General features: G+C 35.1%; 1 protein-coding gene across 3 annotated transcripts in view; it reads right to left on the bottom strand.

Moving 5' to 3' along the window:
* The window catches only part of MYO9A (myosin IXA), a 262,019-nt gene that overhangs the window by 36,097 nt on the left and 199,704 nt on the right, over positions 1 to 26,218 (bottom strand). For all 3 annotated transcript variants that reach the window (XM_081050331.1, XM_081050332.1, XM_081050333.1), the window contains 6 exons: positions 22,695 to 22,807; positions 18,613 to 18,755; positions 12,481 to 12,704; positions 11,870 to 11,986; positions 5,730 to 5,918; positions 4,409 to 4,456 (listed from right to left, as the gene is read on the bottom strand). In XM_081050331.1, the coding sequence (XP_080906457.1) occupies positions 4,409 to 4,456; positions 5,730 to 5,918; positions 11,870 to 11,986; positions 12,481 to 12,704; positions 18,613 to 18,755; positions 22,695 to 22,807 (834 nt within the window). The remainder of the gene's footprint in view (positions 1 to 4,408; positions 4,457 to 5,729; positions 5,919 to 11,869; positions 11,987 to 12,480; positions 12,705 to 18,612; positions 18,756 to 22,694; positions 22,808 to 26,218) is intronic.

Genomic DNA, 26,218 nt, shown 5'->3' with positions numbered 1-26,218 from the left:
TGGGCAAAATATTGAATGGACAGTCCATCAAAGACATACAAATGGCCAAAAGGCACATGAAAAGATGCTCAAAATCATTAGTCATAAGGGAAATGCACATTAAAGCCACCATGAGATATTCCTTGATACCCACTAGAACGGCTATAATTAAAAAGACAATAACAACTACTGGTGAGGATGTGGAGACTGGAATACTCAGATATTGAAGGTGGGACTATAAAAGGGTACAGCCATTTGGAAAACTGGCAATTTTTTAAAATGTTAAACACAGAGTTACCAAATGACGCAGAAATTCTACTCTTAGGTTTATACCCAAGAAAACCGAAAACATACGTTCACACAAAAACCTGTACACGAATGTTTATAGCAGCGTTATTCATTATACCCCAAAAGCAGAAATAACCCAAATACCCACCAAATAATAAAAGGGTAAATAGAATAGGGTATATCCACACAACGGAACAGTATTTCAGCACTAAAAAAGACCAAACAACTGATATACACAGCTTGAATGAAAACTCAAAAACATTACGCTAAGAAGCCATATGCAAAAGACCACACATTGTATGATTCCATTTACATAAAATGTCCAGAAAATGCAAAATGTTAAACCAAAAAGTAGATCCGTAGTTGTTTGGGGTAGGAATGGTAAAGAGCAATGACCGCAAGCTGGCATAAAGAATTCTCTTGGAGTAATGTAAATGTTCTAAAATTGGATTGAGATAATGGTTACAACTGTGTAAACTTACTGAAAATCACTGAATTATATACTTGGAAGGGATAACTTACATTGTAAGTACACTGACCTTAATAAAGCTCTTTTTTAAAAAAAAAAACCTTTTGGTTTATCCTGCACTTTAAATGGATATTTTACCTATACATGACTTTATAGTATTATGCATTGGTCAGCTGGAGAACACTGGTGCACTGAGTTTGGAAGAGTGAAGCTCTTCCAAATGTTGACGCGTTTCATTACACACTATCAAAAAGTCACATTCCTTCATATTACCACCAATCTCATCAGGAAACTCTTTACTGGAAAGTTGTCACACTCAGTGGCAGATACAAGTTTTCCATAATTCTAATTTTTGCTTAAAAGCTCAAACTTTACCACTGACAACAAATATTGTCAGGTGTTTTCCTTAAAGTGAGAGGGTCACTTTGTTCATTTTCAGAAAACATCTGCCAAATACAAAAGTCTATAACTACAGCTTGTTAATAAAGTAAAAGCGATTTTTATGAAAAATGTGGAACATGTTGACATAAAAACTTGTATACACAAATGTTCATAGTAGCATTATTCATAATGTCTAAAAAGTGGAAAAACCCAGAAATCCATAAACTGAGGAATGGATAAATAAAATGTAGTATATCTATACAATGGAATACTATTTGGCTATAGAAAGGAATGAAGTACTGTACATGCTACAACATGGATGAATCTTGAAAACATGCTAAGTGAAAGAAGATGGACATAAAAGTCCAATATGGTATGACTTGTTTTTATCAGTATTAATGTCCATAATACACAAATCCATAGAAAAAGGAAGTAGATTAGTGGTTTTCAGGACTGAGTGGAAGAGAGAATGAGGAGTGATTGCTTATTCTTTTGGGGGTGATGAAAATATTCTGGAATTATTAGATTGGTGCAAAACTAATTACAGTTTAAAAGGTTAAAAATATTTGCAAAAACCGCAATTACTTTTGCACCAGCCTAATATACAGTTGTGATAGCTGCCCAATGTAGTAAATATAGTCATGCACTGCACAAGACGGGGATGTTCTAAGAAATGTGTTCTTCGGTGATTTTGTCATTGTGGGAACATCACAGAGTGCACTTACACACACCTGGCTGGTCCAGCCCACTGCACACCGCGGCTACGTGGGGTAGCCTAGAGCTCCTGGGCTACAAGCCTGTACAGCAGGTTACTGTGGTGAATACTGTAGGCAATTATAACACAATGGTCAGTTTTTATGTGTCTAAATATATGTAAACATAGAAAAGGTACAGTAAAAATATAGTATAAAAGATAAACAATGGTCCACCAGATAGGGCACTTATATGAGTGGACCTTGCAGGACTGGAAGTTGCTCTGGGTGAGTCAGTGAGTGAGTGGGGAGTGAATGACTGTACTGTGAACTTTATAAACCCTGTACACTCAGGCTGCACTGAATTTATAAAACAAGATTAAATCAAGACAAGAGAAAATGATAAAATCAAGAGATGCGGTGAACACGAGATGAGGCACGGCATACTGCTTTACAGCTTTTTTTTGTACAAGTAGAGAGAGTATACTTTAAAACCACAATGAAGAGTATAGGACCCTAAATGTAGAAACCCGTAACACAGTCATTTATTATCATTGTCAGGTATTGTGTACTGTACACAACTGTATGTGCTGTGCTTCTTTACGACTGGCAGTGCAGTAGGTGTGTTTACACCAGCATCACCACAAACACGTCAGGAAAGGGCTGTGTTATGACGTTTTAAAAGCTATGATGTCACTGGGTGATAGGAATTTTTCAGTTCCATTTTAATTTTGTAAGGCCACCTATAATATCATAGACATGGTTAGTAGACAGGGCTAGTGATTGAGTGAAATTTCCTTATGCTGTGCATGACTGTATACTAAACTGCACTAAATTGTATACTTTAAATGGTCAAAATGGTGAATTTTATGTTATAGGGATTTGTCACAATTTTTAAAAAGGCTAGATCAGTTTACAGTTCAATTGTACAGTGATTGTTTTTGAGACAACTCTCATTTGCAGCTATTGCGTATTTCCCATTCCCATTTGGAGCAACCGCCTTTAGATGTGTGCTAAGGTGTAGGCAGTTTTACCCATGATTGCTTTTGTGTCAACTCACTAAAGAAAGAAAATAGTTATTATTATTGCTATTATGAAAATAGTTTTGATCTTGCAAAATCTCCCCCAAAAGTCTCAGAAACGCCTCCAGATCACACTTCGAGAACCACCACATTAAACAATTTATATACGCCGACAGAAGAGGTAGAAGGATATACACTATACTATTAACTACAGTGATTATCTCCGCTGAGATAAAATACTCAGGAACAGATGTAAAAGGAAATAGTAAAAACCTGTATGTGAAAAACTTTAAAACCCTCTTGAAGGACACAAAAATAGACTTGAAAGATGAAAAGATTCAAAATCATAAAGATATCAGCATTATGTTAATTTATAAATATAAGGAAACCTAAGTACTAATAGATTTTTCCCTCCTAAAACTAGACAATTAAATTCAAAGTTCATATGAAAGAATAAGTTAAGAATAGCCAGAAAATTTCTAAAAAAAAAAGTAATTAAGGAGGACTTAGGCCTGCCAATTATTACACATAATAAAAGCTCAATAATTAACGTAGTGTGAAATTGGCTCATGCATATTCAGATCAACTAATGGAACAGGATAAAAAAGATCCAAGCATAACGGGAAATTTAGACTATAAAAAGAGTAACATCTCAAAGGAGATGGATAAAGATGAACTTTTAAATAGATGATGCTGGATTTAGTAGGAGATAAAATTAGATTCGTAACTCACAGTATATACCAGGATAAACTCCATAAAGATTAGAATTTAAATGTAAAAAAATGTGACCATTAAAATGTTAGGAAAAAAAATTGAGAATTTCTTTTTAATTTTTAGGTGGGGGAAAGTCTAACTGTGACTCCAAATTCAGAACCTATGAAGAAAAAATGTGGTAAGTCTAATTTCATAAAAGTAAAAATCTTCTACACAGCAAATAACACCGACAGCCAGGTGAAAAGAAAACTGGCAACTGGGAAACATACTTGCAACCTATATCCCAAACAAAAGGTAAGCTCCCTCATACATGAAATTCCTAGAAATTGAGAAAGACCAAAACCCCAATAAAAATATGGGAAACAAACATAAACATACAGACCATGGTAAAAAATGGTACTTAAGCATAAGAGACACACTCATTGATAATAAGAGAAAAACAAATTAAAACTACAGTGAAATAAAATATTCCTTATATATAAGACTGGCAAAAATCTAAATTTAACAACCCACTTGCATATATTCTTTTTGAAACTTAAAAATGAGATTATTCCTATAGGGAAATGAAGCAATATTTATCAAAATAACAGATGCATTTTACACACGATTCAGTAATTCCAATTTGAGAAATCCCCCTCCATTCTTTTACATGTACACACACACACACACACACACACACACACACAAGATTATTTATTGTGCCATTATTGTTTGTAACAGCAGAAGACTAGAAACAACCCAATGCTCCAGCAAGGAATATTAGACAGATGTAAAACAGATTTCTATGCACAGCTATTGTATATACTTCAAACTGCTGGTCTAAAAATTACTTTTTTATAACATAAAAAAAGATTATGACTTACTAAATCAGTTTCTTTTTTCCTTCTTTTCTTTCTTTCTGTTTTTGGCACCTGGTGGGAAAGAAATACAGAAATTGCGATATAACAAAGATCAAGATACTTTCTTACTTCTTTGCAAGCGCTAAGATTTTTACTCAAAAGGTAACAGAGTAAGTAGCTCTTTACTCTTCAAGAGGAAACATGAAGTGCTAGTAAACAAATGTGAGAAATCTGGAAGTTTGGTAAAACACAGTGCAACAGAATGGAAGGCTACTTTAGAGATTGCTGTCTTTTGAAACCTCAGTTCTGTCCAGAAGCCACGCCGTATTAATATAAATGATGATCGCCGTATTAACATAAATGATAATTTTAATCATTAATTAAATGATTATAATTTTAAAGATGGGACTTTCCATATTTTGGCTCCAGAAAATTCTCTTATTTCAGAACTAAATATAAAACGCTATCACGTGGTACATGGAAAAGCTCTTTTACATATGACATTTTCTGATAACCATAGTCTAGAACAATCCAAGCCTAAACTTTATAAAATTATAAACAAAGGCAGTATAAATCTAGTGAGAATCTTCTACTGCACAACATAAAGACCTTACCCTCAATTTAGAATAAAAGAACTTTCAAGGACTTATTCATACCTGACTACTTCAAAAGTTACTTAAGACAGTTTGTAAATATAAACACATATAAACTAGAATAACAAAATAAAATGAAACAATCAACAAAAAGGATTAATAGTACTAATACATAATAATTAGATACCTAATTATTACGGCTGGGGTACTGAGAAAAGAAACACTTTGCTAACTTTGTCTAAGCCTGATCGCTCTTCTGTATTACGGATTTCATAATCGTTATTTAACAGGGCCGAAGCGGAATTAAATAAAATATCAAACACCTAGTACAATTTCTGGCACTCAATAAATAAAGGTATTACTATTATATAGATTTCTAGAAACACAAATTTTCCTAAAACCTGATTCAAGGAGAAATATGATTTGCTGGTCCTCTCATAAAGGCCACTAGCTGGCTGATACAATGATTCACATCTTTAACCAGTGTTTTACAAAAGGAAATTCAAGTCCTGATCTCCATCAAAGATGAGGGGATCTCTTGAGGGTGGAACATATTCGACCTCAGTGAAGAATGTATTAACTTCAGAAGGTTTAGAGAATAACTTATGACAGAATGGAGTTTGCTAAATATCAAGTAATGCTAAGTTGACACGTTCACTGCAATTTGTTCTCAAATACCAGATGTCCCAAACAGACCCTTAAGAAGAGTTCATAATTGAATCTTTTCAGAAATGAAAATATACCATATTTACCTTTGTGGGTATACAATCCAAAGTCCTGAATTCGTTCATGTATTCATCTAAAAACACTTTAAAAGTATTGACCCAAACTCTGACTGGAGACTCATTCCAATCACGTTGCTCAAGCCTCATGGTCTTTTCCAGAATCTGCTCAAATAGTGCATAGAGGTCTTTATACCGTATGCTTTTCCCATCATCTATCTAATAAGCAATAGAAGAAGAAATACAAGGTTTTATGAAAGAATTATTTAAATACAGAAGACTGATTCAACTTGCATTGGGCAGTATTCAGAATAAAGATTAGGAACATGAAATACTTTCTAATGGGCATGCCTATGAACTCATATGATTTTTGTAAGCTCCACTCCACCGTGAAATGTCTGCTGAATAAAACTTGCTAATTTTAGTAAAATACCAACAGCTTAACGCAGTAATTTGAAACATCCTGGGAATTACTGCCACAAGTCTGGCTTTTTAACTGTATTTAGGTATAATGATTACTTGTATCTCTCTTAATTACCTATCTCCCCAGAAGTGAATCTTGTTTAGATAGCTCTACGCTAAAATTGAAAGAGTGGAGTGACATCAGCAATATGGTAGTCTGGGAGGACCGCCAAGTCTCTCCCCTTGAAGTTAGAACAAGTTGGACAATAAAGGATTCTCTATTCAACAGACACAGGCACATCTGACACATGGAGTAGGAACATCGGAAGGTAGGCATATCCATGCAAACAGCAGAGACAGGCTGGTGAGGGAAAAGGACAGAGACAGAAGCTGGGCACAGCCTCGCCCTTGCAATGGCTCCAGCAAAAAGGACAGCAGTGAAGGGCTGGGTACAGCCCCCATTGGGCAAACGAGACTAGAGAGAAAGGGGCGGAGACAGCAATCGGAGCTGGACTGAGGCTGGACTAAGAGTCAGGGGCAGAGAAATGGTGCCAAAAACTCTCAATGCTCCAATGCCTGCCAGCATCAAATGAAGGATATCACAAATAGGTCATCTGCACACTCCATGCCTCTGTGGCCCACTGGGCATCAAAATCCACATTCTGCAGATCGCAAAAGGGCTAAACAAAAACGTGGCAGCCTAAATTGTCTGTACTCATTGTGGCTAAAACCATGAAGAGCCACACACAGGAATTCCCGCCCACCCACACACCGCTGTGGAACAGCCTAGTAGAAACAGCTGAGTCAACACAAAGAAACCCTGCCTGTGGCTTCTGGCAACAGGATGGCGGTGCCAGGAACACACAGGAGACACATAGCCCACCTCTTCAAACCATGGGTGTGGTGACACAACCAAGGCAACCTGGTTGTAAAGAGGACAATTGCCTCCTGGGGAATACCAAGGATTTCCCACTACCTAGGCAACACCACCCCATGGAGACCCTGTAAGTCCCAGGAGTGCAGGTAAGAGGAAAAAAAAAACCCATGCCTCAGGGCCACTTATTGGAAAATGAAAGAGAAACCTCTACTTGTCAACTAAAATTCTTTAAAAAGGCAGCTTTCATTTACAGGAATGCCCAGGCAGAGAAATAATCCATCAAGCACAATGAATAACCAAGATAACAAAGGAGTTCAGAAAGAAAATGGAAAATCTCCAAAAAATAAACTTAAAGATATGGAAACATGTGACTTAAATTTGAGACTACAGGGCCGGCCGGGTGGCTCAGGTGGTTAGAGCTCCATGCTCCTAACTCCAAAGGCTGCCTGTTCGATTCCCACATGGGCCAGTAGGCTCTAAACCACAAGGTTGCCAGTTTGATTCCTCGAGTCCCGCAAGGGATGGTGGGCAGCGCCCCCTGCAACTAAGATGGAACATGGCACCTTGAGCTGAGCTGCTGAGCTCCCAGATGGCTCAGTTGGTTGGAGCGCATCCTCTCAACCACAAGGTTGCCGGTTCAACTCCCACAAGGGATGGTGGGCTGCACCCCCTGCAACTAGCAATGGCCACTGGACCTGGGACTGGAGCTGAACTGCGCCCTCCACAACTAAGACTGAAAGGACAACAACTTGAAGCTGAACAGCACCCTCCACAACTAAGACTGAAAGGACAACAACTTGACTTGGAAAAAAGTCCTGGAAGTACACACTGTCCCCCCAATAAAGTCCTGTTTTTTTTTAAAAAAAGTATGTAAATCATTTTAAAAGAAAGATGAATAAAACTGACAAACCTCTGGCTAAGGAAAAAAGAGAAAAGACTCAAATAGACAAAATCATGAATGAAAGAGAAGTTGTAACGGACACCCCAGAAATACAATGGACTATACAAGAATACAATGAAAGACTATATGCCAGCAAATTCGATAACCTAGAAGAAATGGACAAGTTCTTAAAAATATATAACCTTCCTAGACTAAATAGACTGATCAACAGTAAGGAAATTAAAATAGTCATCAAAAACCTCCCAAAAAGTAAAAGTCCAAGACTTCACTAATGAATTCTACCAAACATTCAAGATTTAATACCCATCCTTTCAAACTCTTCCAAAAAATTGAAAAAAAGGCAATAATTACTAACTCATTTTATGAGGCCAACATTATCCTGATACCCAAACCTGGTAAGAACAACACACACACACACCCCACACAAAATTACAGACCAATATCTCTGATATAGATACAAAAAACCTAAACAAAATACTAGCAAAATGAATACAATGAAAAGATAACACATCACAATCAAGTGGGGTTCATTCAGGGGCCTAACGATGGTTCAACATACACAAATCAATCAATGTGATACACCATATTAGCAAAATAAAGGATAAAAATCATATGATATCAATAGATGGAAAAACGCATTTGACAAGATATACCATCCTTTTATGATTAAAACGCTCCATATAACGGGATAGAAAGTGCCTCAACATAGTAATTAAGGCCACACATCACAAACCCTCAGCTAATATCATACTCAACGGTGAAAAACTGAAAGCTGTTCCTCTACGATCACGAACAAGACAAGGATGTCCCCTCTCCCCACTGCTATTCAACATAATATTGGAAGTCCTCGCCAGAGCAATCAGGCAAGAGAAAGAAATAAAAAAACATACAAATTGGGAATGAAGAAGTAAAACTGTCACTTTTTGCAGATGACATGATTCTTCATAGAGAAAACCCTAAAGACTCCACCAAAAACCTATTAGAGACAATAAACAAACACAGCACAGGTGCAGGATAAAAAAATCAATGTACAGAACCAGTGCACAAAATTTCAGAAAAAGAAATGAAAAAATTCCATTTGCAATTGAAACAAAAAAGGAATAAACTTAACAAAAGATATGAAGGACCTATACATCAAGACTCAAGATATTGAAAGAAACTGAATAAGGAAAAATGGAAAGATATTCTGTGTTCATGGATTGGAAGAATCAACATAGTTAAAATGGCTGTATTACCCAAAGCAATATACAGATTTAATGCATTCCCCATCCTAATGACATTTCTCTAAAAAACAGAACAAAAAATCATCAAATTTGTATGGAACCTCAAAAGGCCCAAGATAGCCAAAGCAATCCTAAGAAAAAAGAACAGAGCTGGAGGTATCACACTCCGTATACTACAAAGCTACAATAATCAAAACAGTTTGGTATTGGCAGAAAAATAGATAAAAAGACCAAATGAATGTAATTGAGAGCCCAGAAATAAACCCACATCTATATAGGCAACTAATTTTCAACAAAGGAGCCAAACCATACAACAGAGAAAAGAAAGTCTCTTCAATAGATGGTGCTGGGTAAGTGGAAAGCCACTTGTAAAAGAATGAAACTAGACTGCTATTTGTCACCATACGCAAAAGTTAACTCAAAATGGATCAAAGACCTAAATATAAAACTGAAACAATTGAATATGTGGAAGAAAACATAGTTACTAAACTTATGGACCTTGGTCTCAGAGAGGATTTTATGAATTTGACCCCAAGGGCAAGGGAAGCAAAAGCAAAAATAAATTAATGGAACGGTATCAAACTAAAAGACTTCTGCATAGCAAAAGAAATTATCAACAAAACAAAGGGGCAACCAACTGAGGGAGAAGATATTTGCAAACAATGCCTCCCGTAAGGGGTTAATATCCCAAATATATAAACAACTCATACAACTCAACAACAACAGAGCAAACAATCCAATTTAAAAAATGGACAGAGGACCTGAACAGACATTTCTCCTGAGAAGACATACAGATGTAAGAAGACTGACAGATGTAAGATGCTCATCTCCACTAGCTGTAAGGGAAATGCAAATCAAAACCACAATGAGATATCACCTCACACCTGTTAGAATGGCTATCATTAACAAGACAAATAATAACAAGTGTGGGAGAGGATGTGGAGAGAAAGGAATCCTCCTACACTGCTGGTAGGAATGCAAATTGGTACAGCTACTATGGAAAACAGTATGGAGGTTCCCAAAATAAATAAGACTAGAAGTTCCCAGCAATCCCTCTCCTGAGTATCTACCCAAAAAATCTGAAAACATTTACCACTAAAGATATGTGTACCCCTATGTTCACTGCAGCATTATTCAAAGTGGCCAAGACATGGAAACAACCAAAATGTCCTTTGACAGGTGACTGGATAAAGAAGATGCGGTACAAATACATAATAAGACTACTACTCTGCCATAAAAAAAGGTGAAAGACTGCCATTTGCGACAACACGGTTGGATCTTGAGATTATCATGCTAAGCAAAATAAGTCAGATGGAAAAAGACAAGAATCATATGACTTCACCCATGTGTGGGATATAAAACAGAAAGCAACAAATAAACAAAATAAACAAAAATCTCATTTACACAGACAACAGTATGATTACCAGAGGGGAAGAGGAGTAGAGGAAGGTTGAAGAAGATAATGGGGGTTGAAGAAGGTAATGGGGGTGATGGAAGGAGAACTGACTGGGTGATAAGCACACAATGCAATATAGATGATGTATTATAATATTGTACACTTCAAATTTATATAATCTCATTAAATAATATCACCCAAACAAATTTGATTTTAAAAAAAGAAGAGTGAATCCTTGAATCCTTGCCTAATAATATTTTACTAGGTAACCTTCTTTATTTTTCCAAAGAAGAGTGATATGCCTAGAGTAACACCGTATTACCTGAGGAGTAATCTACATGGAATTCCTTTTAACTTATTTAAATGAGGTCTGGAATCTTTACAGGAAAAGAAAGACTTTAAGTGACCAAAACAAAACAGAATTCTAAATTCTATACATTTAGAATTTGTCTTTCACCTCCTCAGAATTAGGAGTTGAACTTTTTTGATCCAGGGTTAGAAAACCACCATTAAGCTCTGCTTCATAATGTTAGCTATTCCTATGTGATTCAAGTGTACTGCAGCATCTAATAACTCTAAGCCCCTCCCTAATCTAGGAAATACAGGTAGGAAGCATAAGTAATTGGGCAGGATTAGAAAAATATGGCCGACACTGTCCCTACCCAAATCTAGTCATTTGCAGTACCCTGATTACTAATTTATTATGTTCTTGAAATTCAAGTCTTTCAGACTGCATGGTTCCTATTTTTAAAAGGCAAAAATCTTACATTGAGAATGAAAAAGGATACACAAGAAAGTTTTCTTGATTTCTCTTTTCACAATGAATAATAGATCAAAAAAGAAAACCCAATTAAATATAAATTATTATTTTATAGAATAAATGTGATAATTTGTAAATACTAATAAATATTTTATAGATCAAAGTATTATTATGTAATTTAGCACCAAAAATAAATTTTCTAAAACACAACCAATACAAAAAAAAAGTACAAAGTAAATTTGAAAGTGATTTTGAAAGCGATGTCAACTGATACGTAGAAACCAGTGAACAAAACTGCTCTAATTCCACTGGAAAAAAATGGTATAATAATTCCATACATGTAAGAATCAGAAGCTAGAGCTAAATGATAATGATAAGTCAAAATAGTAGAGAGCCACTGGTTGAAATAGAATCATACTCAGAATGTCTAAATTCAGTATCTTAAGATGAAAATATACCTAAGGGGGAAAAGAAAACTACTCAAGTAAATTCAAGGAAGCAAGGAACTAGAGCAACCTCTAGATGAACATGGCCTCTGTATTATTTTCTACAGTATAACAAATTTTTCTTATGTTGAGCTACTGAATCTATCCTAATACTGTCCAACTTACCGCCAATGCAGATGAATAAAAGCTGAAGATATTCTGCCGAAATTCTTTCAGGGCTTTTTTAAATACAACATCCACTAGTGTGTCTTTTTTGCTGTCTTCATTATCTAGGTCGTTCATCTGGGGACCACAGAAAGAATTTTTGTACACAATCAACTAACTGAAAAGAGGTGAATGCAACACTGGACACATACTATTTCTTCAACAATGACTGCCCTGAAAGTACAAGCCATCGCTGTTATGGGACCCAGATAAAAGCACGATAGCCAGAGTTTTATTGTTATTAGGTGATTTCTAATGACCTTTCTAACACTTATGATTCTACAGTTCTGCTAACAGGAAAACAACTTCAAGGATGCAATAGCATCACCTTCACATATAAAATATACAAGTATAACATGACAGCTATAGTAAAATGGAAGTTAACAGTAAAGCGTAAAACTGTAAATCCTGTTTGCCCAGTCTGACTAATGCATATCATACTAATTCATTTGCGCCTTCCATCGAACTTACTGAAGCGTTTGTCATCTTGATCTCTAGGGGCCATATTCTGACATATACAAATATTCCACAGTCAAACTGCTCATGGGCCTGATTCAGCATGCAAAGGGTACCTTTTTCAGAAGAAACTCATCCATGCTTTTTAAATCACTGGCGCTCGCTATGATCTGGACGGAATCGTTCTGCTGCTGCACAGACTCCAAGGCCACACTGCTGATCTTCACACTGCGCCTGCGCCTTGCCTTTGGAGAAGGCTCTTTGTTCTCCTTGAACTCCTTCTGGCAACTACCAGGCAGCTCTGGGCTCAAAGGAGGTGTTGGGTGACGATGAGCTGATTCTACAATTCAAGACAGAGTAGACAAAAAAAAGAAAGAAGAGAAAGAAAAGAAATTTAGTGAAAATATTGAAATCGCCACATCCTTCTTTTTAAGTTCCTTTGGTAAGTCACTGTAGGAAACGCAAGTAAATATCTGAAGAGCAAAGTAACATTAATGTTTGAGGTCAGTTAAAGCAATAAATTCAGATTGCACATTTATACAGAAAACGTATTTAAGAATTACCATTTTTCAATAGGAAATGGTCTGATATTAAAAACCAGGATGGAAATGTCTTATAGAACTAAAGCCCAGATACCAGAGACACAATCACACTAGAATGTTAAATGATGATTGTTAACCATTCATAGCTTCACTCTGTTTGAAAGAACATCCAGCTACATAAAAGTCCAACAAACCAGTGAAGTTTAGTAATTATTATCTCCTTACTAGGGGCTAAAGCCATAAATGCTTCAGTAATAACACCTGGTGTTAGCCTGGCAACCTGTTTAGAGAGTCAGGTAACAACTGGCCTCTTGTACTTGGTCTCTTTTGTATTTAGGATTTTCTTATATATCTCCCAAATAACTGTCTGAAGTTCTCAGAGAATTCCTGGAATGAATTGGCTTTGTATATAAAATTGGAAAGCACAACAGAATTTTTCTGCAATTTTTTACACCAGAGAAACTGGATTCCATGCAGTCCATTACAATCTAGAACAACACTGGATTTGCCAAAACCCTAGTGGGCTTGATGAGAATGTTGACCCCTTCTCATTGCACATATCTGGTGGTTTATCCCACATGTATTCACCACCTTACTCTCTGTCCAGTGGTATAGTCTCATCCCACCTAAAAGCCAATTCTGATAAGGGTGAAAAGAAGTAGCTTCCTACTAAATGCTTAATTCCACCTCAGGCAGGAAGTGAGACAAACCAAGTCTTAGATATGGCACCGGAATAAAAATTATACAGATACGGAATACAAGTATATTCAAACTGGTACCACCTGATTTTAATTCCATTATATAACCTAGATATATAAGTATCTATTATTTCATTTAGCAAAGTCATTATCTTTCTTACAATAAAAAATGGTTACTAAAGAAACTGTCTATAATCCTATTTCACCACTAAAACAAGGGCTACTTTAATAAATTCCTACCCAAAGATAAATAAAAAGCTACAATCTTTTTCCATATTTCTTTCTTTTTAATTAAAGTTTATTGGGGTGACAATTGTTAGTAAAGTTACATAGATTTCAGGTGCACAATTCTGTAATACATTATCTATATTTCACATTGTGTGTTCACCACCCAGAATCAGTTCTCTTTCCATCACCATATATTAGACCCCATTTACTTACCCTCTTCTAGAGCCCGCCTCTGGTAACCACTAAACTATTGTCTGTGTCTATGAGTTTTTGTTTCTTCATTTGTCTGTCTTGTTCTTTTGTTGTTTTCAGTTTTATATACCACGTATCAGGGAAATCATATGGTTCTCTACTTTTTCTGTCTGACTTATTTCACTTAGCATAATAATCTCAAGATCTTTCCATGTTGTCACAACTGGTACTATTTCATATTTTATTACCGCCAAATAGTAGTCCATTGTGTATATATACCACAACTTCTTTATCCATTCATCTATCAAAAGACATTTTGATTGTTTCTATGCTTGGCCACCGTAAATAAAGTTGCAATGAACATTGGAGCACACGTCTTTATGGATAAATGTTTTCAGATTTTTTGGGTAAATACCCAGGAGAGGGTCATATGTTGGGTCACATGGTAATTCTATTCTTAATTTTTTGAGGAATCTCCACACTGCCTTCCACAGCAGCTGCACCAATCTGCATTCCCACCAATAGTGTATGAGGGTTCCTTTTTCTCCACAGTCTCTCCAACACTTGTTACTATTTGTCTTGTTGACGATGGCCATTCTAACTGGGGTGAGGTGTTATCTCATGATTGTTTTTATTTGCATTTCTTTGACGATTACTGATGTTGAGCATTTTTTCATATGTCTATTTGCCATTTGTATGTCCTCTGGAGAAATGTCTCTTCAAGTCCTCTGCCCATTTTTCAATTGGGTTGTTTTTTTGTTGTTGAGTTGTATGAGGTCCTCGTATATTTTGGATATTAGCCCCTTATGGGAGGTGCCGTTTGCAAAAATCTTTGTGTTGATGGTTTCTTTTGCTGTGCTTTTAAATTTTCGATAGTCCCATGCATTTGTTTTAGCTTTCACTTCCCTTGCCTTTGGAGTCAAATTCATAAAATGCCCTTCGAACCCAAGGTCTATAAGTTTAGCACCTATGTTCTTCTATGCAGGTTATTTTTTCAGCTCTTATGCTTAGGTCTTTGATCCATTTTCAATTAATTTTAATACATGGTGACAGACAGCAGTCCAGTTTCAATCTTTTGCACGTGGCTTTCCAATTCTACCAGCACCATTTATTGAAGAAGCTGTCTTTTCTTCATTGTTTTTTGCTTCTTTGTCAAAAATTATCTGTCCATTATTTACGTGGTTGTATTTCTGGGTTCTCAATTCTATTCCATTGATCTGTGTGTCTGTTTTTCTGCCAATACCATGCTGTTTTGATTATTGTTGCCCTGTAGTACAAGCTAAAGTCAGGGAGTGTGATACCTCCAGCATTGTTCTTTGTTCGTAGGATTGCTTCAGCTGTTCAGGGTCTTTTGTGGTTCCATACAAATCTGATGATTTTTTGTTCTATTTCTTTAAAAAATGCCATTGGGATTTTGATGGGGATTGCATTAAATCTGTATATTGCTTTGGGTAATATGGCCATATGAACTATGTTGACTCTTCCAATCCATGAGAACAGAATATCTTTCCATTTCTTTGTGTCTTCTTCAATTTCTTTTAAAAATGTCTTATAGTTTTCAGCATACAGGTCTTTCACATCCTTGGTTAAGTTTATTCGTAGGTATTTTATTCTTTTTATTGCAATTGTAAAAGGAATTGTTTGGGGTTTTTTTACTTTCTTTTTCTGAGATTTCATTGTTAGTATATAGGAATGCAATGGACTTTTTTGTGCGTTGATTTTGTAGACGGCAACTTTATTGTATTGGTTGATTGTTTCTAATAGCTTTTTGGTGGAGTCTTTAGGGTTTTCTCTATATAGCATCATGTCATCTGCAAAGAGTGACAATTTAATTTCTTCATTCCCAATTTGGATGCCTTTTATTTCTTTCTCTTGCCTGATTGCTCTGGTGAGGATTTCCAACACTGTTGAATGGTGATAGAGGACAGCCCTGTCGTGTTCCTGAATGTAGAGCAAAGAGCTTCAGTTTTTCACCGTTAATTATATTAGCTGAGGGTTTGTCATATATGACCTTTACTATTAAGTGTTTTCATCATAAATGGATGTTGTATCTTGAAAACACTTTTTCTGCATCAACTGATATAATCATACACTTTTTGTCCTTTATTTTGTTTATGTGGTGTATCACATTGATGGATTTGCGTATGTTGAACCATCCTTGTGCTCCTGGGATGAACCCCACTTGGTCATGATGAATAATCTTTTTAACGCATTGTTGTATTCGATTTGCTAGAATTTTTGTTTAGGACTTTTGCGTCTGTATTCATCAGAGATACTGGTCTGTAGTTTTCTTTTTTTGTATTATCCTTTCCAGATTTTGATATCAGGGTAATGTTGGCCTCATAAAATTAGTTAGGGATTATTGTCTCTTCTTCTATTTTTTGGAAGAGTTTGAGCAGGACACGTATTAGATTCTCTTTGAAGGTTTGGTAGAATTCACTAGTGAAGCCATCGGTCCCAGACTTTTGCTTTTGGAAAAGTTTCCGATAACTGATTCTATTTCCTTACTGGTGATCGATCTATGTAGATTTTGCAGTTCTTCGTGATTCAGTCTAGGAAGGCTATATGTTTCTAAGAATTTGTCCATTTTTTCTAGGTCATTGCATTTGGTGGCATATAGTCCTTCATAGTATTGTTGGATGATCCTTTGTATTTCTGTGGCATCCGGTGATAACTTCCCCTTTCATTTCTGATTTTGTTTATTAGTGTTTTTTCTCTTTTTATCTTAGTGATTCTAGCCAAGGGTTTGTCAATTTTATTAATCTTTTCAAAGAACCAGCTCTTTGTCATATTTTTTCTATTGTCTTTTTGTTCTCTCATTCAGTTCTGCTCTGATTTTTATTATTTCCTTTCTTATACTGACCTTGGGTTTCATTTTTTCTTCTTTTTCTAGTTCTTTAAGGTGTAATGTGAGGTTATTTATCTGGGATTTTTCTTGTTTCTTGAGATGATAATAATAGGTATCATTATGATAGGATAGGATAATGATTAGGGTAATGATATAAATTTCCCTCTCAAAACTGCTTTTACTGCATCTCCAAAATTTTGGTAGGATGTATTTTCATTCTCTTTTGTTTCTACGTATCTTTTGATCTCTCCTCTTATTTCTTCTTTGACCCAGTTGTTCTTTAAAAGTATGTTGTTTAGTCTCCACAAATTTGTGGTTTTTCCTGAAAATCTACAATCTTAATCTTTATACACATAGCCTTATGAAAGAAACACACAATGACGTCTGCTAATAATATATGCTTCAACTAAAGACCTTTACGCTTCCATCTTGGAAATTAGCAGTGGAGACTATAACTGTGAAACATGAAAAATTTAGAATGATTACTGCAAACCTGATAAAAGAAATTGATCCTCTTCATAAAGTAATGATGAGAAACTCCAAATCTTCTAAGTTGAACTTGTAGTATTCACTTACATAATTCATAATTGGTTTTATCCGTATCAGTTTGCCAACCAATAGGAGCAAAGCCACAAGACACAAAAACAAGGCTCTAACTACATTTCTACCATCTTTCCCTCTGACACACAGGTGCCTCTGGCTCATTCATTCCTATATGAAGCTTAATGATCTTTCCTCCTTGTCCCTTTATCTTATTCTAGATAAAGAAGTTTTGTTTACTTACTGTAATTATGTCTGTTCTATCTTTCTTTATGCGATAATAACTTTCTTCCTAGGACCTCTTTCTATTTTATTCATTCAATACTGGTATTTCACCCACTCACTGGTATTTCACACACTCATTACCACATAGCCACCTCTGATGTATATCCCTGTTGAAGATAGCTGACAACTTCACACAGTAATTAAAAACGTTCATCATGCTTGAGCAAAGGGCTTAGGAAGAATGGGGTAATCTAATAGTGGGCTTACTGGAATCCTTGGAGAGTTTTCTCAACAGATGAACTAACTGTTGGGTCCTGTTAAGATTGATGCCCCCAAAAGTTAAAATAAGAGCTACCATTATAAAACTCCACACACTGACATTATAGGTACTTGATATATAGCATGGTGGTTAAGAACATTGACCCTAGAGCTAGACTGCCTGGATTCAAATTTCATTGCTGCCAATTACTATATAAGTAGATAACTTCTGTGTGCCTCAGTTTTGTCATCTATAAATTGGGAATAATAATCATACCAGCCTCAAAAAATTGTTGAGATGATCAATGACTTAACGCATATATGCTTAGTACAGTGCCTTGTACGCAGTAACCACTCATATATTAGCTGCTATATTATTAATTTTTATTAGTAATATAAATTTGTTAAGTGAATGCATGATGGCCAAACTTTAACACTTTATAAAACTACAGTCTAACCAAAGATTCACAATCATTCTTGAAGTAGTTTTTGCTTCACTGTTTTGTGCCACATTTCCTTTGAACTTATATTACATTATAGATACAATGTAATTTTATAATTATCTTTTAGTTAAGGAAAGATTTAACAATCCTGGTCCTATCTCATTAGGATATCTAGTCAACAGGATTGCCATTACAAATACTAAAGCAATAGCAAACTTTCAGAAAGAGTAAACAGGAAGTATGAAGACAATCTCCATCCTTTGTCTATTTTTACCATTTGGAAACGGATGAGCTGGAATCAAATCTGAACCAGGAAAGAGTGCCGAAACCTCTGAATGGGTGGCAGGTTTCACTCTGGTAGTCTTCTTCTCCCCTTGTTTCCCTTTGGCCCAGAATCTCATCCTAGCTCTCTGTGGTCTATTTAAAAAATAAAAATAAAAAACAAAGGTAAAAATGGAAATTAACACATCCCAGTAATATTTGCACATCACTTTAAGCTACATTATAAAGACCTATCATGTGCACTTCTTCATTTAACCTTCACACATTTAATCATATTTAATTTTCAATTTTACATTTAAACTTCATCTGAAAGGTACATAGTTTCCTCATCATGAATACAGAAATAAGAAGACCCAGAGACATTAAATAATTCCCTAAAATAAATGACTACAAAATAGTGGAACTAGGATTCCAACTCAGGTTTTCTAATTCCTAAACTGGTATCTCTTCATTTTTGCTTTCCTTTCATCTTGGATTTAGTGTATAGACAACTTAACAAGAAAGAAAATACTTTTAAAGAAATCACTGATATCCCATCACTCTGAAACACATTAGTTTACTTTTTTTGGTAATCATCTTCCCGGCTTTATCCATAGCATGCCCACTTTTACATCATTGTAATCATGATGCAGATAACAATTTTAAATCTTTCCACTTACCATTACATGATAAACATTTTACTGGTACTCTTTTATATTCATGAATCATCAATATTATTAACAAAAGCCACCACTTATTTGAGTTATCTTGCTCCAAGCATTGTCTTAATTGCTTGTATAGGATTACTTTATTTAATTATAACAAGTGTATTTTCCAACTATTATAACCATTTTACAGGTGAAAAGCTGAAGACTTAAACATTAGGTAGGTAATTTTCCCAAGGTCATAAAGCCTGTGAGTGACAAAGTTGAGAATCACACCTATATGCTAGAGTGTCTCATTCTTAGTTCTTATATACTCTCGCCTATCACATAAATCAAGGAAACACCTTGATATAATAACAACAGCTGACATGTATTGACCATATATCAACTATCCTAATTCTGTACTAGGAGGCTTATTTGCACATCAATTTGTTTGTTCCTTCGTATGTTCATTGAGTCAATCAAAAAAAAAAACATCTGAACATCTACTAGAAGCCAGGTGTTACACTTTATATATGATACGTCTAATTTTTACAACTACAGCTGACCCTTGAACAATATGGGGGCTAGAGGCACCAATTCCCTGCACGGTCGAAAATTCGCATATAATTTCTAACTCCCCCCAAATTAAGTACTAGTAGCCTACTGTTGACTGGCAGCCTTACCGATAACATAAACTGTCGATTAACACATATTTTGTATATTATATGTATCATATGCTGTATTTTTACAATAAATTAACCTAGAGGAAAGAAAATGTTATTAAGAAAATCACAAGGAAGACAAAATACACTTACAGTATTGTATGTACTTACTGCAAAAAATGTGCATATAAGTGGACCCACACAGTTCAAACATGTTTTAAGGGTCAGTTGTACTATGATAAATAGGTATTTTTTATTGTTACACATGAGCCAACTGAGATTCAGAAGGCTGATGGAACTGGGAGTTAAAATGAGGTCTACCTGGTTTTGAAGCCCATGTTCTTTTTTCCAAAGCTTATTACTAAACCTATATGTCCATATAAGGTAAAGACAAATTTTCTACAAGGCTTATTACAAATAACAGCATCCTTCTGCCATTCTCATTCCTTTTCTGCTCCCTACAGGCAACCCTTTTGAATTGATTTAACTAATTACTTTAATATTTACCTATATTGCTATCGTATTTGTGACCACACATAATGATTAGGCATGTTCTACCACTTTTGTTCTAACCCCTCCACAAACACAGAATGCCCCCCAATAGAACCATACATAGTTATAGTTAGGTCAATATACAGTATATTCTTTTAGTAACATTCACTATTTTTATTATGTAAATATATTCATAACTGAGTCACATAGTTTCCTGCATAACCTACTTTTTTCTAAAGTTAATAAATGTTTTGTTTTACATTTGTTTCCTTTTCTACATACAATACACCTCCAGTTGGCGTATATCCTCATTGGTGTTTCCCCATTGGTGTATAACCCCTCTCAACATTTTCAAATGTAGTAGGTACTCTCTATCCGTTTCATGTTCTTGAAATCTCTCCCAGAGCCTTCTAACCTGCTCCAATCTGGTGTGGTTTCCTTCAGTGCTTGCTGTACAACTATCATTTGAAAAGCTACTTTCACCTTCACAATGGAGATTCCTTTTGTTACTATCATTTTATAACAACAGGTCTTTGGGTACGGGTCTATTTTCATCCATTATATTAGGAACTCAGTAGGCCCTTTCAATCTAAAAACTTATGTCTTTTTGTTCTGTAAAATTTATTTGAATTACTTTATTAATGATTTGCTCCCCTCCATTTTCTTTGTTCTACCTTTCAGAGCTCCTATCAGAAAATCATGGGATCTTCTGAACTACTCTTCTAATTTTATCTTTTCTTGTCTCTTCCATCTCGTCTATTTGCTTAGTTTTCTGGGATATGTCCTCAGCTTTCTTTGTAACTCATTTGAGTTGGTTCTTTATGCTATTATAATTTTGATTTTCAAAAGCTCTTTTTATTATGAATGTTTCTTTCACGCATTCTGGTTTCACGGACGTAGTTTATTTATGCAGAAGGTCTGTTGATAGCTGTACTTGCCTCTCGAAGTTTTCTTTCCCTTGCATAGTTAATTTCTTCCAAGTTGTATTTTATCCATTAGTTTTAATTTCATGTAAGATGTTTCCTCAAATGTGTGGCAATCAAAAACAGGTTTAAAAAAAGCTGTTTGAAAGCTCTCGTGTGCACTGGTGAACCTTCCTAACTGTGGTCTTCCTTGTAAGGTTATCTGGCTGGTTTGTTTTATAGGGAGACCCTCTGATACCAATATGTCTAGGTCTTTCCTAGGGGGTGGGACAAAATGTCCTAAAGACTCTTTGAACCACCTGCTTAGAGGGTACGTGAAATGTCAAGGAAGCTGAGTAAAGAAAAAAAGCTGGGCAATCTTGAACATTCAGTATGTAAACATTCACTAAATTGCCTGTGCCACGTAGGTACCCCAGGCCTCAACTGTATCTGGTAGCCTCCCAGTGCAAGGATCTTCTGTTTTATACTTTCCAGGAAATAAATCTGTTTTCTGCTGGGATTGGGGAAAATCAGTCAACCTGATGTTTCTTTCTCAGCTTTACTTAGTTGGTTTAGGGATCAGCTTTCTCCTACCAAGACATTTAGAATTTGTCTATTTACTTTTTGGATTCCAGGGTTTTGTTATTGTTGTCTCCTCTTGTTTTGTTTTTGTTTTTGTTTTTGTTTTTTATCTTATATAGCTTTTGTCATTTTACCAATGTTGGAGGAAGAAGTGAAAAAGAAGTTTATATATTTAGTCTGTTATCTGCAGCTATATGTTCTTTTTACTATGTTATCTTGTTTGCCAAAATTTGATCTCTAGGATAATCTGCTCTGGATTTGGGCTACTTTGGATTACGCCTCTATAGCCACAATCCAAGGAAGTTGTCTTTAATAGGGTTATGAACCAGATAGATTTCAGTGTGATCTTCAAGTGATCAGTGAGGGCCCAACTGACTTATACAACACAATAAGAGACAACGATATTTATTTGACAAATAATAATTCTATATACTCTCTTAAAGAGAACATAATTATTTCCTAAAAGTTGTTTCCAGTTCAATTTGTAGACTACTTAGTTGGAAAATATTTTAAATCTTATCTGGTCTAATCTCTTTTCTTTGACAACAAAAAATCAGAAGTCATATAATGATTTAAAAACTTTGACCAAATCACACTACTAAACATATAGAAAGACAAAGCTCATTTTAGATATCTGAACTATCATGTGCCTGTCACAGAGTTGGTACTTAATACTTGTTGAAAACAGTTAAATTTCAAAACTAGCTGTTCAACCAACTAGGCTTTTAAAAAGAGGCTCAGTATATAACTCTAGAGAATTAAGAAATAAAATTATATTACCCCTATTAACTCTCAGTGTATGCTTTATACCTTAGATCCGTATCTGAAGCTTTCTGTCTCACTGCCAACTTCGTAATCTCTCCTTGAGACATAGTCTTATGAAGTTTTGCTTCTTCATCAACTGAAGAAAATCGCTGTGATGTCTGTAACAAGTACATATATGTGAAAGACTTTAACACCAAGAAACTACATCATAGCGCTGTAATTAAAACTCACGTGATGGAATTTTTGGATAATTACACCTACTAAAAACATACAAAAAACACATTAATATTATTCAGAGATTCAATTAAATAATCTACTAAAAACTGTATTATAAACTTCCTAGAGTAATCTGAAGTAAAGAGAACTTGGATCAATGAAAGTGCCAAGAGGACTTATCAACGCATGTTTTCTGATAATTTAACAAAAAAATCTCAAGAGAAAAGCTAAGAAAAAAGTCAAAACCATCTAAAGATACTGACAAAAGACCTAGGATCCAACAGACTACTAAATCTTTTATACCTCCTTTTATTTGTCCCTTAAAGGTGATAATTTTTTTTAATGGCTTAACTTGCTATTATAAATTCTTATTATATCCTTGACTGGAACAAGAACACAGGAAGATAAGAAAAACCAAAGGACCAAAGAATAAAAAATCATCATCACCTCTAATGGTGTAAGTTATAAACAAATTACATGGCTATCAAACTGGGACCTGAATGTCAATTGGAAATTCTTGTCCTATTTGTTTACAATGTGCCCTTTTAAAGACAACCCCACTTGGAGGAGAAAATTTCTTGTTACTATTTAAGTCATTTCCTATTACTTCATTTTTGTATAGTTACAGTATCTTTTCTTTAGCCCTTTGGTCTGCTTGACTACAACCTTATCAACAGAAACTGTCTTGAGTTGTTCATATTTTTTTAAAAGAACCAACTTCTGCTTCAGGTAAAGATGGAGTAACAGGGACCTGTTTTAAACTCTTAACTGAAACAACAAAAAACAAAAACAGAAAATTAAAACCCATACAAAATAATATAAAACAGCAGTTATCAAGAAGATAGAAAGTTATCCTGAGAGATGGGAAACAAAGGAAGTGAGTCCTGCATCTGCCCCAACTCAGTAACTTGAGATAGTTTCCAGGCTGTGACACAGGGAGGGGGAAGCCAGGTGAACCTCAGCAGAGTCTCTGAGTTGAACACATGAAGCCGAAAAGTCCAGAGAAATCAAGGTAACTAGAAACCAAAGACAGAGTACTAGAAGGGAGACTGTTGCACCAAGAAAACACTTTGTATGTAGCTGAGTATGTAGCTGAGTACTAGTCAACACTTCTGTGTCAGAAAACTTCCCATGATGAGGAAAAGGACAGCTGAAAGGATTAAAAGTAACAGCGCTCCGCATTCACAGGAGGCCAGGAATAGTGCCTTTGCCCGAGCCAGCGCACATAATTTTAGGGTTCCCGGCCTTTGTGTGAAGTACACAGAATCTTGCCTTTATAGTCTGGACTAACTACTGCTCTGTTTGAGTCTAACAAATCTTTATTTTATTTAATGAAAATGTATATATTTAAGGTGTACAAACGTGATTATTTTATTTACATATAAATAGTAAAAGTATTACTGCAGTCAAGCTAATTAACATATCATTTCATGACATGGTTACCTTTTTATTCCTTTGGTGGTGAGAACACCTGAAATCTACTCTCTTGGCAAATTTCCAATATTCAGTACATTATGCATAACAAATCTTAAAAGGAAGACCTAAAAGGACCAAGTTGCTTCCAAAACAAAGCTCTGCAATATTGTTGGATTTAACAGGCTCAAGAATATTAATCAAGTACAAAAGTATCCAGCATCTAATAATGCAAAATTCACAGTCAGGCATCCAGTAAGAAATAACTAGGCATGCAAAGAAAAAAGAATATATACTGAGAATGAGGAGAAAAAAATTCAATCCATCTATAATGACTCAAAACTGAAACGAATGTCATTGAGTATTGGTAGATTAGAGAGAACTGACGAAAGAAAGACCTTAAAACGGCACCTGATTCAAGGTGACGTAGAGGCATTTTTTCTGAAGAAAAAGAAGGTAAAAGGAAGGAAGGGGTGCCCTTTGGAGATTGAGCAGTGAACAGGAAAACAGTAGGAGTGGAAAATTTACAATCCAGCACAAAAAAAGAGAAGCAAAATAATGGAGGACTCAACAATTGCCTCCACCACCACAAAAACAAACAACCCCAACACAGGCTGTCTGTAAAAGAAACTGAACTTTGTTACAATGGCAGAAGAGAAAGCTCTATAAACTACCTCAATTGCACAAAATGAATGAATTAAAACATACAAAATCTACACAAGCTACAATAAGAAAACAAAACAAAAACAAAAATGACAACCAAAACAACTAAGTTGATTAACCCAACCCCCCAAACAACAAGCATGAAGCAGAAAACTGTAACTCAAAAATTAATTAAATATCTTCATATATATTAAACACCAGGAAGAAATGAAAAGAGAGTTGAATGAGCTCAGAAAATAAATAAAAAGATAATGAAGTGAAGACTAATTTATAAGATGCCTAAAGGAAAAAAGTACAAATGGAAATTTAAAGGGCAGAACAAAGGCAGGAAGATAATGAAGAATATAAAGTGATATAAAGAAATAAGTGAAAAGGATCAGAGAGATGACTGAAATGGAAGCTAGGACAAGAAGAAAAAACTTATTTATAATTGGAGTCTCTAAACAAGAAAAAACAAAACAATAGAACACAACTAAAATTTAAAACTATGATCCATGAAAACTTTTCAAAAATAAGGCAAGAATAGAATTTATATATTGGCAAAGTCCTGCATTCATTAATCTGTATGACCAACTGAAAGACATAGCCTAAACTTTAAATATAAAGAAAAATTTCTGAAGGACTCCAAGTAAAAAGATCAAATAACTTATAGGGGCAAGAGAATTAGGCTGGCAATAGATTTACCAAAAATAACAAATAAACCAAAAAAACAGTTAACATTTTCAAAAATCTCAGGGAAAGAAAGTATCAATCAAGAATTTTATATGTAGCCAAAATGTCCCTTCAAACATCAAGCCTTTACAAAGAACTCAGGATTCTGCATCTATGAGCTCTTCATGAATAATCAATCTACTAGGGGAAGAGCTTCACCCAAACAAGAGATAAATAGGGAAACTTCAGCAAAATATTTAAGGTGATCATTTAATATATTTATTATAGATGTGAGACAAAAACAAGGGTAGGGAATAGAGTGAAAGAATAATATGCAAAATTACATGTTCTGACAAAGTAGAAATCTACTTTGTAGAAGGGAGAAGAAAAGTAGAGACTAGATAATTCATAAATAGTTGGGTCACAGTAGGTGAGAATTAAAGAATATTAGTCATTAAAAAATGACTAGAGTAATTGGTTAAATAAAAATAGTGCGTTAAAGGCATTTAAGAAAGGTATGTACCAACAGAACAAGAATACAACCCTCCCTAAATATCAAAAGAAATTAAAAAATAAAAGAGTAAACATGTAACAAAACACCGCCAATTTAATGTAACACATAATAT

The sequence above is a fragment of the Rhinolophus hipposideros genome, assembly GCF_964194185.1.
Source record: "Rhinolophus hipposideros genome assembly, chromosome: 5".
NCBI classification, from domain to species: domain Eukaryota; kingdom Metazoa; phylum Chordata; class Mammalia; order Chiroptera; family Rhinolophidae; genus Rhinolophus; species Rhinolophus hipposideros.
This window is presented reverse-complemented; position numbering and strand designations above follow the sequence as displayed.